This window comes from Marmota marmota, unplaced genomic scaffold, assembly GCF_001458135.2.
Source record: "Marmota marmota marmota unplaced genomic scaffold, marMar, whole genome shotgun sequence".
Lineage (NCBI taxonomy): Eukaryota > Metazoa > Chordata > Mammalia > Rodentia > Sciuridae > Marmota > Marmota marmota.
In genome coordinates this window covers 8,789,234-8,802,087 of record NW_025999900.1, presented here as the reverse complement: position 1 = coordinate 8,802,087, position 12,854 = coordinate 8,789,234, and the positions used below count along the sequence as shown (strand labels likewise).

The 12,854-nt window shown below is 42.5% G+C and overlaps 1 protein-coding gene across 10 annotated transcripts in view; it reads right to left on the bottom strand.

Annotated features, from left to right (window-relative positions):
* The window catches only part of Smoc1 (SPARC related modular calcium binding 1), a 174,934-nt gene that overhangs the window by 79,935 nt on the left and 82,145 nt on the right, over positions 1–12,854 (bottom strand). For all 10 annotated transcript variants that reach the window (XM_015490671.2, XM_015490644.2, XM_015490652.2 and 7 more), the window contains exons 2-3: positions 12,324–12,489; positions 10,809–10,921 (exon numbers count right to left, since the gene is read on the bottom strand). In XM_015490671.2, coding sequence (XP_015346157.1) covers positions 10,809–10,921; positions 12,324–12,489 — 279 coding nt within the window. The remainder of the gene's footprint in view (positions 1–10,808; positions 10,922–12,323; positions 12,490–12,854) is intronic.

The window sequence follows — 12,854 nt, the reverse complement described above, 5'->3', positions numbered from 1 at the left end:
CCTGGCATCTTCTTTATACTTACACTGGAAGGAAATAGTCCTAAATGCATGTATATTATCAGCTCTGCCTGGACATGTCCTGAATAAGTGTTGCCTGTGGACCTACTGTGTGTCTAACTACTTTATGGAATATTACCGTTTGTCTTACAAAATCCAAAAGAGTGTTCCTCGGAGGTCATTGATTTAACCCCCTCTCCAGCCCTCACAGCTATGCTGCATCTCTGCAGGATGTCCACCTCTGCTTGCCCACTGCCCAGGATGGGAAGTTGAATCCTACAGATGTTTCATCTATAGACTGCTCTGCTTGTAAAAAGTTCTCCCCTATTTTGAATCAGAATCTCTTATCTTTGTATACTTACTCAGTGATCCTGGGTTGGCTTAGAGGACTGCACAAAGGCTTTTATCATTCACAGACAAGGCTATTGTCATTGTATCCCTTTGGTCATCTCACTTCTACTCATCCTTGGTTCTTCTCATCTCCATGCCAAACATCTCTGGCTCCCCCTGAATATTTCTCCTGTAACTCACCTGACTCACTCTCCCTAGTTTGTCAACATCCCTTCAAAAGATGGCAGTGTCCTGGAGAGGGGCTGTATGGAGCAGTGTTTGGGACCAAGAACTCAGGCGTGAGGCTGCTTGGGTTTGAACCCTGACTCTAACCAAGTCATAGGCTGTGTGACCCTGAGCTAGTTACTCAGCTCCTCTGTGCTTCCATTTCCTCATCTATGCGACAGAACTATAACAGTGCCTACCCTCATAGGTTGCAGTGAAGACTGAATAAATACATGGCAGGCATATATAAAACAGCCTAGAACATGGTAAATGCTATATAAATGAGAAAGTGTTGGCGCTGCTGCTGATTATTATCATCTGAAAAAGAGAAGAATCGTTGAGAGAGTGACTGAGGCCTGCCATCATGGGCCCTTCTCTCCCACAGACAGCAGGAAGGCCAGAGAAGCCCTTCCATCTTTCCCTCCTTCCCAAGTACACCCCTTTGCATAAGAGCAGCTGCAGATACTGGCCCAGAGCTTGTTCCTTTCATTTCCACAATAGACAAGTGATAGGGACAGAATCCCAAGGGCTCCCAGGAGATCAGATGCCCAGCTGGGAGCACCCAAATCCTGTGTGCTTGAGCCAAAATGAATAACGTCAGCCAGTCTTTGAGAGGGTGCACAGTGATCATTCAGCCGGAGGTCAGTCACAGAAGAGCAGGACACAGCAGAAGCTGGGGTCAGAAAGTCCTCACAGAACACAATGGACAGTGTTCTGAGCACACAGAACAGCTCCATCCACTTCATCTTGATGCACGTCCCCGCTTCCGATGGTACCATTCTCCCATTGACAAAACAAGAGTGGTGGCTCCCGCCATAGACAAGTCCCTCCTGCACGTGCTGGGATCAGGCTCTGTTCCTGCCATCATTTACAAAATCTAAATTTTACTTTTATATCTGCAGTAACAGATTGCTTATTGACCACAAATTACATGCCACCTAGAACTCTCACAGGAAGGCAAAAGGTAAAGCCCCCTCGGACAGCTGACTGCTGCTGCTGCTCACTAAGGCACCAGCTCCTACATCTTCCCAGATCCTGAAGTGCTGAGAACCTGAGTGATCTCAGAGGAAACATCAGGGTGGGAAGAGGAAAGAGCCCAGCGTTCTATGGGAACAGGCTGCAGCACATCTCTATGGTGACACAGCTTACTGTAACCCACAGTTCCTGATTCAGAAAAGAAATCCCTTCCCCACTGGAAGATTCAAAGATAAGCCTATTGAAGACTGAAAACTCTTAGCACACACAAGACTCATCTTTGGTGATGCTAGAGAGTTTCCCACCACCAATTTGCATCCCTCTCTCCCTCCCTCCCCCTTCCCTTGCAAATACCAAATCAAGGACACTGATACTATCACAAAACCTCAGACTACAATACAGGCCTGCAAATTCTGCACCCAGATGCACTGCCCTGGGAAGAGAAGATGGTGTCAACCCCACATGCAGGTGCTGAACAACACATTGAGATCACTGTTTATTTGAACAGGAAGGAGAAGATTTCGAAACTCATGGCAAAGTTATAATAATCAAGACAGGGTAATACTAGCATAAGGCTAGACATGGATGGAGATCAATGGAATGGAATTGAGAATCCCAGAAATAAGCCCTCATATTGACCTTCACCTGATTTCAACAAGGGTACCAAGACAATTCAAGGGGAAAGAAAGCCTTCTCAACAAGTTGTGCTGAGATAGCGGCTTACACACAGGGAATAAGGTGAAATTGGACCCCTACCTCACACAATGCACACAAACTAAACCAAATGGATTAAAGACCTAAATGTAGGATCTGAAATCATTGAACTTTTAGAAGAAAACACAGGAGTAAATCTTTGTTATCTCGAGTTGAGAAATGGTTTCTAAGGTATGTCAACAAAAGCATAAGCAATAGAAGAAAAGAAAATAGATAAATTGGACTTCAAAATTAAAAGTTTTGTGCCTCAAAGGATATTATCAAAAGTGAAAAAGTTACCAAGAAGATGAAAGAAAATATTTGTAAATTGTATATAAGTCATATCTAGAATATATAAACAACTCAATAATAAAAAGACAAAGAACTGAATTAAGAAATGGGCAAAAGATCCAAATAGATATTTCCCCAAGGATATATAAATGGCCAAAAAGCACATGAAAAGATGCTCAACATTTTTAGTCAAATCAAAACCACAAAGATACCAATTCTCACCCACCAGGACAGCTATCATACAGAAGACAGATAATAACAACTGTTGGCAAAAATGTAAGGAAGTTGGAACCTTCATACATTGTTAGTAGGACTATAAAATGGTACAGCCATATTGGAAAAGTCTGTCAATTCCTTAGAAACTTAAATATGTAGTTACCATGTAACTTAGCAATTCTATTTCAAGAGAACTGAAAATATATATTATATAATGAAACAAAAAAATATATGAATGTTCACAACGGCCTTATTTATGATAGCCAAAAACTGGAAACAACCCAAATGTCCATCTGCTGAGGAATGGATACACAAAACAGGACACAGCCATATAATAGAATATTACAATAAAAAAGAATGAAATGCTGATTCATGGCACAACTTGGTTGAACCTTGAAAACATAATGGCGAGTCAAAGAATCAACCATGAACGTCCACATATTCTGATTCCATTTATATGAAATATCCAGAATAAGCAAATCATAGAAACATAAAGATTAGTGACTATGAAAAGCTGAGGTCAGCCAGTGGGGTACAGGAGTTCTTCAGTGGTACACAGGCCTGGCATTAGATACTGATGATGGTTGCACAATTCTGTGAATATACTCAATTCTACATTAGAAAGGGCAAATTTTATGTTGTGCAAATTATATCTCCACAGAGCCAATAGTTTTAAAGAACAAAAATAGGTGGTAAGCTCAACAGACCATAGTTTGCCAACCTTTGCATTGCCAACTTTCCCATATTACAGTTGAGCAAAGTAAGACCTAAAGAAGAAGAAAACCCAACATTTGCTGAGCAGCAAGTGTGCTGAATAGAGCACATTTCTGTATACATGATCCACACGATGGATTATTTGAAGGGAAAAACACATGTAAAACAAGTAGTAAAATGTCCTGAACATAGTAGATATTCAAATTATAGTAACCATGTTTATTGAGCACTCTTTAAAAAGGGAAAAAGAAAAGCAACAACTTTCCCAACAAGGGTCCATTTACCATTTACGCCATCTTTGCCTAAAAAAATGGGCTTGAATTTTTAACAGTATGATTGCTGAAAGAGAGAGAGACAGAGAAAGACAGGGAGAGAGAATATGTTGGCATTTTATATGCACCAGAGAACTGGGGTCTAAATTATGGTACCATCCATTAAAACCTAAAAACTGGCCAGGTGCAGTGGCACACACCTGTAATCCCAGCAGCTTGGGAGGCTGGGGCAGGAGGATAGAGAGTTCAAAGCCAGCCTCAGCAAATGTGAGGCACTAAGCAACTTAGTGAGACCCTGTTTCTAAATGAAATACAAAATAGGGCTGGGGATGTGGCTCAGTGGTTGAGTGCTCATGAGTTCAATCCTGAGTGCTGTCCCCCTGCTCCCCCCCAAAAACCTAACAACTGGTTCTGTTTGGGGCCACCTATGCCTGGAAAAAAGCTTACATATGCACTCTGGGTCTCAGTTCTTTTAGGTCCTCTATCCAGTCTGAGGAGAGAGTCACACTGTTGCTCCAGGCAAGATCTTTCCACATTAACACGAAAATGACCATTGCCTCTCTACTCAGAGGTCTACTCTCCTCAAAGATGGAACAAATCTTTTCCATTCCACAAGGACGTTCAGCACCCCAGCCTGCCAACATTTAACCAGCCCAGGCCAACGAAGGTTCACAGTTCATGTAAAGCATCAAGACTTTCAGCACTTGCTGAGATGCTGGAAGAGAAGACCAGATGACAAGCCAAGATGTTTCCAGGGCAAGCTGGTCACAAAACTCAGGTTTTCAGGAGTGACATCAGGAAGAGCAATTCTGTACTGTGGGGGGAAATCAGGGGGAAGCTAAAAAGGAAAAAGTCCTGCTTCACAGACCAACTCCAGGCACTTGGAAAATAAGTGTTGCATCTCCCTGGGTTTCAGAAAACACAACAGTAAGGACTTACAGAAATGACAAGGGAACCCACTGCCTTTGTCAAAAAGCCACATAACTTTTTCTTTGAACCTCCAACTTCAGAACAAAGCATAATCAAGAAGAAATGACAGCTCCCAGGACCTCTATATGCAAAAAAATGACCTCCGGGAATAATGCATATGTTTATGCACTAATGGGAAGAACAGTGGTTCGAATGAATAAAAAAGTTGTTAATTTTCAGGCAGAGATGCATCAAGAAAAAATGCTCCTGGACCCTGGGGCTCAAAGACAGGAAACATAACATTTTATTATTATAGAAGTAATAATAAATGATGTTTCATATTCTACAATAATAATATTAGAACTATAATCAATTAAAACAAAAAATTTAAATGATTTGAGAATATGACTGGTAACAACCATTAGTCAACCACACAATTGCTCAACATGTGTGGAAAACAATTTAATAATATGCATCAAGTGCCTTCAAAAAGTTGGGCCCGGGATGGGGGTGAGGCTCAGTGGTAGAGTGCTTGCCTAGCATGTGTGAGGCACTGAGTTCAATTCTCAGCAATAAAATAAAGGTCCATCAACAACAAAAAATATATATAATTTTTTTAAAAAGTTGGGCCTTTTCACCCAATATCTGCCTTCTAGAAATTTAATTCCCAAATTTCCAAGACTCATGGAATACAATGTGATCATTTTTTAATGAGGTAGAGCTATAAGAAACCAAAAATAAGTCCACAATATAATTCGTTTTAAAATGTTATGAAAATACATGATATGGTACTATTTTTATCCTAAATAATGATAATAAGTATGCACAAGGAAAAATCTAGAGGGTTATAGACTTCATTGTTGCTAATAAATAAGTCACTGTTTCTATCTCCACCCTATGCACTTCTATGTTTTCAGAACTTCTTGTTACAGATTATGATAGATTTTCTATTGAGGAAAAAAATATGAAAATATTTCTCTTTTTAATTATTGGACCAATTAAGTCCCTAAAATATACAACAGACAGTTATGCAAAATGAGCCTCATTTCAGTAGTTGCCTGGTGTGGCTATGCCATAATTTGTTTAAACAATTTTTAAACCATTCTCTATTATTGGATATTTAGGTTGTTTCCAAATTTTTGCTACTATAAACAGAACTTGGATGGAAATCCTTGTGGCAAAATATTTTCATATATTTTTAATTATTTCCTTAGAATAAATTCCTAGAAGTGGAACTATAGGTCCAAAATGTGGACACAATTAAGGACTTTTGACTCCCATTGCAAAATCACCCCCTTAAAAAGTCAATGCCAATTTTCTTCCTCCACGGCAATACAGGGGTAGCCTTCTCCCCAAATATTACCATCTTTTCTGATTTTTTTCTGATTTGATAAGCAAAACAAAATCATCACTTTTATTTGTGCTTCTTTAGTGACCAGGGAAGATAACAATCATTCAGATTCACTTATTGCCTATTTATTATTATTCAGTGATCTGCTTGTTGATATGTCCTGTGCAGTTTTTCTACTAGGCTCTTTTGTTCCAAATTTTAAGAATTATTTACAAAAGATTAGCTCTTTTTAACTAAGGTTAATGTGTGTCACTGTTTTTTCAGTTTTGTATAAAATGTTTATGGTCACAAAATTTAAATTTGTATATATGTTCTCAACAACAAAATTGCATTCTGAATTTCAAATAACTGACTTGTTAATGGGCTTTTAAAATCCGTATTACCCATTATACCTAGGTATTTTATCATTTGCCTTAATATCTTTTCTGCATGTAAACCCCTTGAAGGCAGAAGTAGGACATCTTTTTTTTTTTTTTTAATCCCCTATAACAACCAGTATACAGCCCAGAATACAGTGGAGCTCAAGACTGTCAGCTTGGGATAAAAAAAAAAAAAAATGTTGTCTGGGGATTTGCTTTGAAGCAATTCAGTTAGGGATGGGAGACGAAAATGATGTAAAGATGAAACCGAATTGGCCACGTGTCAATCATTGTTGGAGCTGGTGATGGGTACTTGGAGTTCATTATGTTATTATGCCTACTTTTTTGTGTTTTAAAAAATTTCCATAATCAAAGGTTTTTTTTTTTTTTTTTCCTAAAATGTGTATTTGATTGATTGGGCAACAAGAGAGGGAACTGCTGGGATAACAATGGTGATGAAAATGAAAGACACATGTATCAAGGCCACTTTTGAGGCACAAAATAGCGCACAGACCCTGAAACAAGGCAGGCTGACTACAAACCCTTTCTGGCTCTGTGACCTCAAATTGTTATTCACTGCCTCTGAAACTCAGTTTCCTTTATGCATAAGGGTATTAATAACTACCTCAAAAAAGTCGTAGTGGGAGACTAATAGAAGGAAAACTCAGTGCCTAGCACTTGCTAGCACTCCATAAAGAGTCCCATCATTGTCATTTGGAGAGGCACACGCTTGACAAACTGCAGCCAGCACTTCCTGGTGGTGGCAAGCCAGCACCCTTCCATGATGGCTGGGATTTCAGTTAATCAGCTTGGGCACCAGACAGTCACTTGGCAGGGGATTTGGTTAGGCCAGATGTCAGGAATTATGCTCTTGATACCCAGAAGAGAAAACAGAACAGATCACAGTAAAGGACAGAGCCTGTAGCTCCTGACTTAATAGGTCACCAAAGAGTCATAACCTCCCATCCAATAATGCCATCAAGAAATGATAGTGGAGCTGGGTGCTGTAGCACAACGCCTGTAAACCCAGCAGCCAGGGAGGCTGAAGCAGGAGAATCGGAGTTCAAAGCCAGCCTTAGCAACTTAGTGAGGCCCTAAGCAACTCAGCAAGACCCTGTCTCTAAATAAAAAATAAAAAAGGGCTGAGGATATGGCTCAGTGGTTAAGCACCCCTGGGTTCACCCCCCAGTACAGAAAGAAAGAAAAGAAACAAGAGTGGAAATGCCCTTTCTAAGTAGCTTCAAACTTTGACCAAACACTGGCATTACGCAGGGAGCTCAAAAAATATGAGGCCTGGGTCACACTCCCAGAATTTGATTTAATGGTCTGGGTGAGACATGGACATGGACTAGGGTTTTGAGACAAGAATCTAATGTGATCTCAGGGCTGGGGGAGTTGTAGCTCAATGGCAGAGCACTTGCCTAGCACGTGTAGGGCACTGCGTTGGATCCTCAGCAGCACATAAAAATAAATAAATAAAAGAAAGGCATGCTGTCCATCTACAACTACAAAAAACTTTTTTTTAAATTACAAAGTATCTAACGTGATCTAATGTGCAGTTTTAGTATCACTGCTACAGGAGGCAAATGAAGTATGTGTATGTGTGAGAGGGAGTTGGGATCCGGCCTAAGGAGGAAAGAGGACCAGGGGAAACAAAGGAAGAGAACAGAAGCCATAGAGTCCCATCTGAACCCCATTAAAGTCAACTCAGTCATGTGGTCTCAAGCTGTGTCCCACACCAGACAAACCCAATCCCATTAGACCCCATCATCCCCTCCATAAACTTCAAGAGAGTGTGTAATAATTCCCAGGGCTAAAATATGTTGTTATTAACACCAGGATGTGTACATGTCAATATTCTAAGGAACATTAACGAAATGCAGCTTGACTCTGGGTTTTGGTCTAAGGAGGAAAAAAAAAAAAAGTCCAGTTAAATGATGATGAAGGGGAGGGAAAGAGAAAAGCATTTTGTCACCCACACTCCAGCAGCCTGTCAGTGGGACTAAAACACCCTCAAAGAGGCAGTCTCATTTTATAAAGCTATTGCAGCATTTTTGATCAGGAGGAAGGCACATCCATTCAATCACTTGAGCTGGGATGGGCTGTTGTCTGGTTATCTGTCTGCCCACCAGGGTGAGCCAGCTGGGCCTGAGGACACATGGCAGTCCAATAATTGAGGGGTACCCAGCGTCTGTATAACCTCTGCTGGGTTCCCTGGGCACTCTCATTTAGCAATTCATCCTGGACTCATCTGGAAGTTCTTTTCCTTCAGCAAACACCACCTGGTCTGCCTGGCCTCACCAAAACAAAAGCTGGCCAGCAGGCTCTCACAGACAGCAAACATTTCAGAATCAGGAGGGCAGGGGTCAACTGTACTCATGAGCAACACACAGAGATTGCACAAGCCTAGAGAAGGCAGAAAACAACCTCTGTGGACTCTGCCCTCCTCTCAATCGCCTCTACCCCCTCTCATCTGAGAAGGTCTGAGTTCCTCCCCCAGACATGAAGCTTAACAATGCAGTTCAAAATATATACAAAAGATTTCGTATATTCTTTTTACTAAAATAAATAATTAAAAATTGATTTCTACTTTGCGCATGTACAAATACGTAATAATGAATCCCATCATTATATAAAATATCACTTGTAGTCTCTAAAAAAAAAAAAAAAAAGTCGAGAAATTGAAAGAGTTCAGCAATTTCCAAACTTGGGGAGTTTCAATGAAAGATCTTAGGATTTTGTTTTGTTTTCTTTTTTTCTTTAAGTGGTATCATTCATAAAATCTTAGGAAGACCTGAATAGTAGAACCGTAGTAGAGACAGGAATCATGATGATAATGATGACATTTATTTGGCATTCATTTGTTCCAAGTGTTTTACATGTGTTCACTCATCCAATCCCTCATCAAAACCTCACAAGGGAATCTATAATAATAACCATTAACAACGGTAATGATAATAGTAATACATAATAAATACCATAGTAAGAGTAATACATCATATATGACTTAATGGTAATAGTAATACAGAACATATGTATAACATACCAATGGCAGAGATAATCATCTCATTTTTAAAGTGAGATTTTTAATAGGTAATAATCATCACCTCCCATTTTTCAGATAAAGACCCGGAGTAGCTGGGTAACTTGCCAGCATAGTGAGGCTGGCCTGGCACCCAGGCAGGCTGGCTCCAGGGGCAGCACACGGCCCATAGCCCCAGGCTGCCTCTGTTGAAACTGCTAGTTCTGAGACCTCTGGAGGGCTCTGGGCTTGAACCCCAGTTCTCCACTCCATGTCCCACTGCTGTCCCCCCACCCATAAGTGGGTTTGTGGTAGGTGTAAAACAAGGAAGTGAATAAGGAGCACCTCCACCAGGATTGGCAGGTCAGTTTAGCCACTGCTCCGGCCTGCTGCAGTCAACTGGAAAACCTTTACCATATTGATGTGCAATCTGCACCCCACCACCCCTCCACATTTCTACCCAACAGCACTCAGTCTGAAACCAGTCATCCCCTAACTCGGTCCAGAAAAGAAACCTGAGACCTCTAGGACCAAGAGCCAGCCTACATCCTTTGCCCATTGATCCTGTAATTACAGGAAAGCTTTAAATCCCTGAAGTCCTCCCCACCCCAGCTCCAGGACAAGGACTCCCCCAGTGATGCTCTATTAGACAAGGAGAGTCGCAGGCATGGGGACCATCCCCAATCATGCTAAGCTCACCCTGTGCAATGACCTTCCCCATAGCACCTACATCCAGTTGGCATGTGTCCTAACTCTGAGAATCCTCCTGCCTCCCAGCCACAAGCCCCTGTGTAGCAGGGGCAACCTAGAAACGTCCCTAAGGGAGCACTTTATTATCCCCCTGCTGTTGAGTTTCAGAAGCAGACTGTGCCAATGACAACAGAGCCAGTTACCTTTACACCAAGAACTAACCTGAGGACCATGTGGGATGAGAGGTGGGACCACCCAAAAAGAGATTTTCCAGTCAGAGTGTACATACACCCATGCATGCCTGTGCACACAAGAGCACAAACGCTCCAGGGGCCACAGTACACTTTTTGCTCAAAGAGGGCTCTGCTTTGTTCAAGGACGGGGTAGGAGGCAGGGGAGTGCAAAGGAGTAGTAATAAATAGTGAGGGGAATACCAAGGTTGCCCCTGGAAACTGGCAGGGATAAGAAAAAGTAATCAATGCAGGTCTAGTCCTTGGAGGAGACGGCCAGCGGGGAGGATGGGGACCAAGCCATGCCAGTTTCCTGGCTCAGAGTTCCATGCATCTTGTCAGGGCCAAATGCCAGTTGGCAAGAGGCGGCGGGGAGGCTCAGGCGGGGGTAGACAGCATGCAGGGGAGTCCAAGAGCCACTCACTCAGCCGTTTCTCAGAAAGTGAAGGTGTCCAGCGGCCCCCACGCTCTCAGGACACCTCCCCTTCTGCCCCCATCCAGCACACAGCCCAGGAGACTTGCCCAAGGCCTCACCTGGGTAAAGGAGCCATCCTCACCACACTCTGGGACAAACACAGCCTCCTGAGGCTTCTTGGCCTGCTCCAAGGCTTGAGCCCGCTCCAAGCGACACTTGCTCTGGCCAGCATCTAAAAGGCGAGAGGAGCATATTTCATATTTCACTTGGATTTCACCCTGAAGCCATGGCACAAAATGGCTGCCCACTGGCAGGAACGCAGCGAAGCCCCTTCCACCAGCAGAGAAGCCCCTTCCACTAGGGGAGAAGCCCATGCCACCAACTTGTCTGACAGTACAAGCGCCAAGACTAGTGACAGCTGATCAGCCTTAGCTTCCTCTCAATGTTATTCTTAAAAATGAGTGTGTGTGTGGGGGGGGGGGAGCCTCATGTTTATAGTAGGTCCCACTATTTTTTCTCCCAAGTAGCCCTATCCTTATCCAGGAAAAAAGTATTCCAGTTCTATTACTTTTTCCCTAGGTTTATTCTAAAAAGAATAAGCCCAAGCAGTTTCCAAGATGTTTTATAGTTCAAGAATTGCTAGCACTTTCTTTTTTTTTAATTTTTTTTTTTTTAGTTGTAGACAGTTAAAATGCCTTTATTTTATTTTTATGTGGTGCTGAGGATCGAATCCAGTGCCTTCCACATGCAAGGCAAGTACTCTACCACTGAGCTACAAGCCCAGCCCCTGCTAGCACTTTCTTTAGAAAAGCAAAAGCTTTAGGGCAGCCTACTCGGCCCTTTATATAATTCTCTAAGCAATCCAGAGCCACAAATTCAAATACGCATAGGACTCAGGAAAGTGATATAAATCGGGTACAAGAAGAAGGGCATTCAGCTCGGTGCAATGGCACAGGCCTGTAATCCCAGAGGCTCAGGAGGCTGAGGCAGGAGGATCATAGGTTTAAAGCTAGCCTCAGCAACTTAGCAAAACCTGTCTCAAAATAAAAAATAAAAAGGGCTGGGGATGTGGCTCATTGATAAAGCACCTCTTAGTTCAATCCCTCAGTACCAAAAAAAGGGAGGGGGCCTCCAGTCATGTGCTGCTTTGTAGAAACACACACCTAATATTACCAGAAATTTCAATTTTGGAAAAGAAACATAAAAAGGAAAAAAATTTTTTTGAATACCCTAGTTTCTAAATATTGTCTCAAATGTTTGTAATGTTTTAGAGCAGATTTAAAAAATAAAACAATAAAAACACATCCTGTGGTCAACAATTTGAAACTCCTATTTAGGGGTCATCAGTGAAGCTTTGCATAACTGTTTTAAAACAAAAATAAACACAACAAAGGACCAGACAGAGAGCAACACATCTCTCTAAGCCCTAGCCTGGTGGCTGAGACTGAAAGACAGGAAAGTGCTCATTCCTCCAGGTAGAGCTTCTTCCTTCCCTTTTCTACTCCTGATGTTAGGGGTAGAGAGACAGGACAACAAACCAGAGGAACAGAGTCATGCTGAGCCCTTGCCCCAACCCCCACCACAGTGACTGCACCAGACAGACCTGTGATCCCAGCAGCCTCCACTGGACTCACCTTTGCACCGGCCCCGGTGGACCACACCCAGGTTCGGGTCTCGGCACTTGGCTCGCTGGTACTCACACATGGACTCGTAGGACCTGCCGTCGGATGCACAGATGGGTTTGGGTTGAGTCCTGGTGCAGTGGAGGTTGCACTGAGGGTCACGGTCGCTTATGAGAAACTAGATTGGGGGGGGGGAGGCAAAAGGGCATAGAGATTACTTTTGCAAAAAAAGTGGGAGAAAGTCCATGACTTTCTGTACCAGGCTGCCCTTGGGAAGAAGGTCTCAAATAAACACAACAAAGGACCAGGCAGAGAGCAACACACCTCTCTAAGCCCTAGCCTGGTGGCTGAGACTGAACCCTAGAGGCCAAGGGAACAGAGCCAACACAAAGTCTAACCAAAGAAGCCATCCTCTACACCCTAAGAACCATGATGTCGAACATGTATTGACCATGAACAGTCACTGCAACAAGTAATCCACAGGCCAAGTCCCAGTGGACATGACAACAACCCAGCTATGTGCCCAACGTCACATAGCTATGA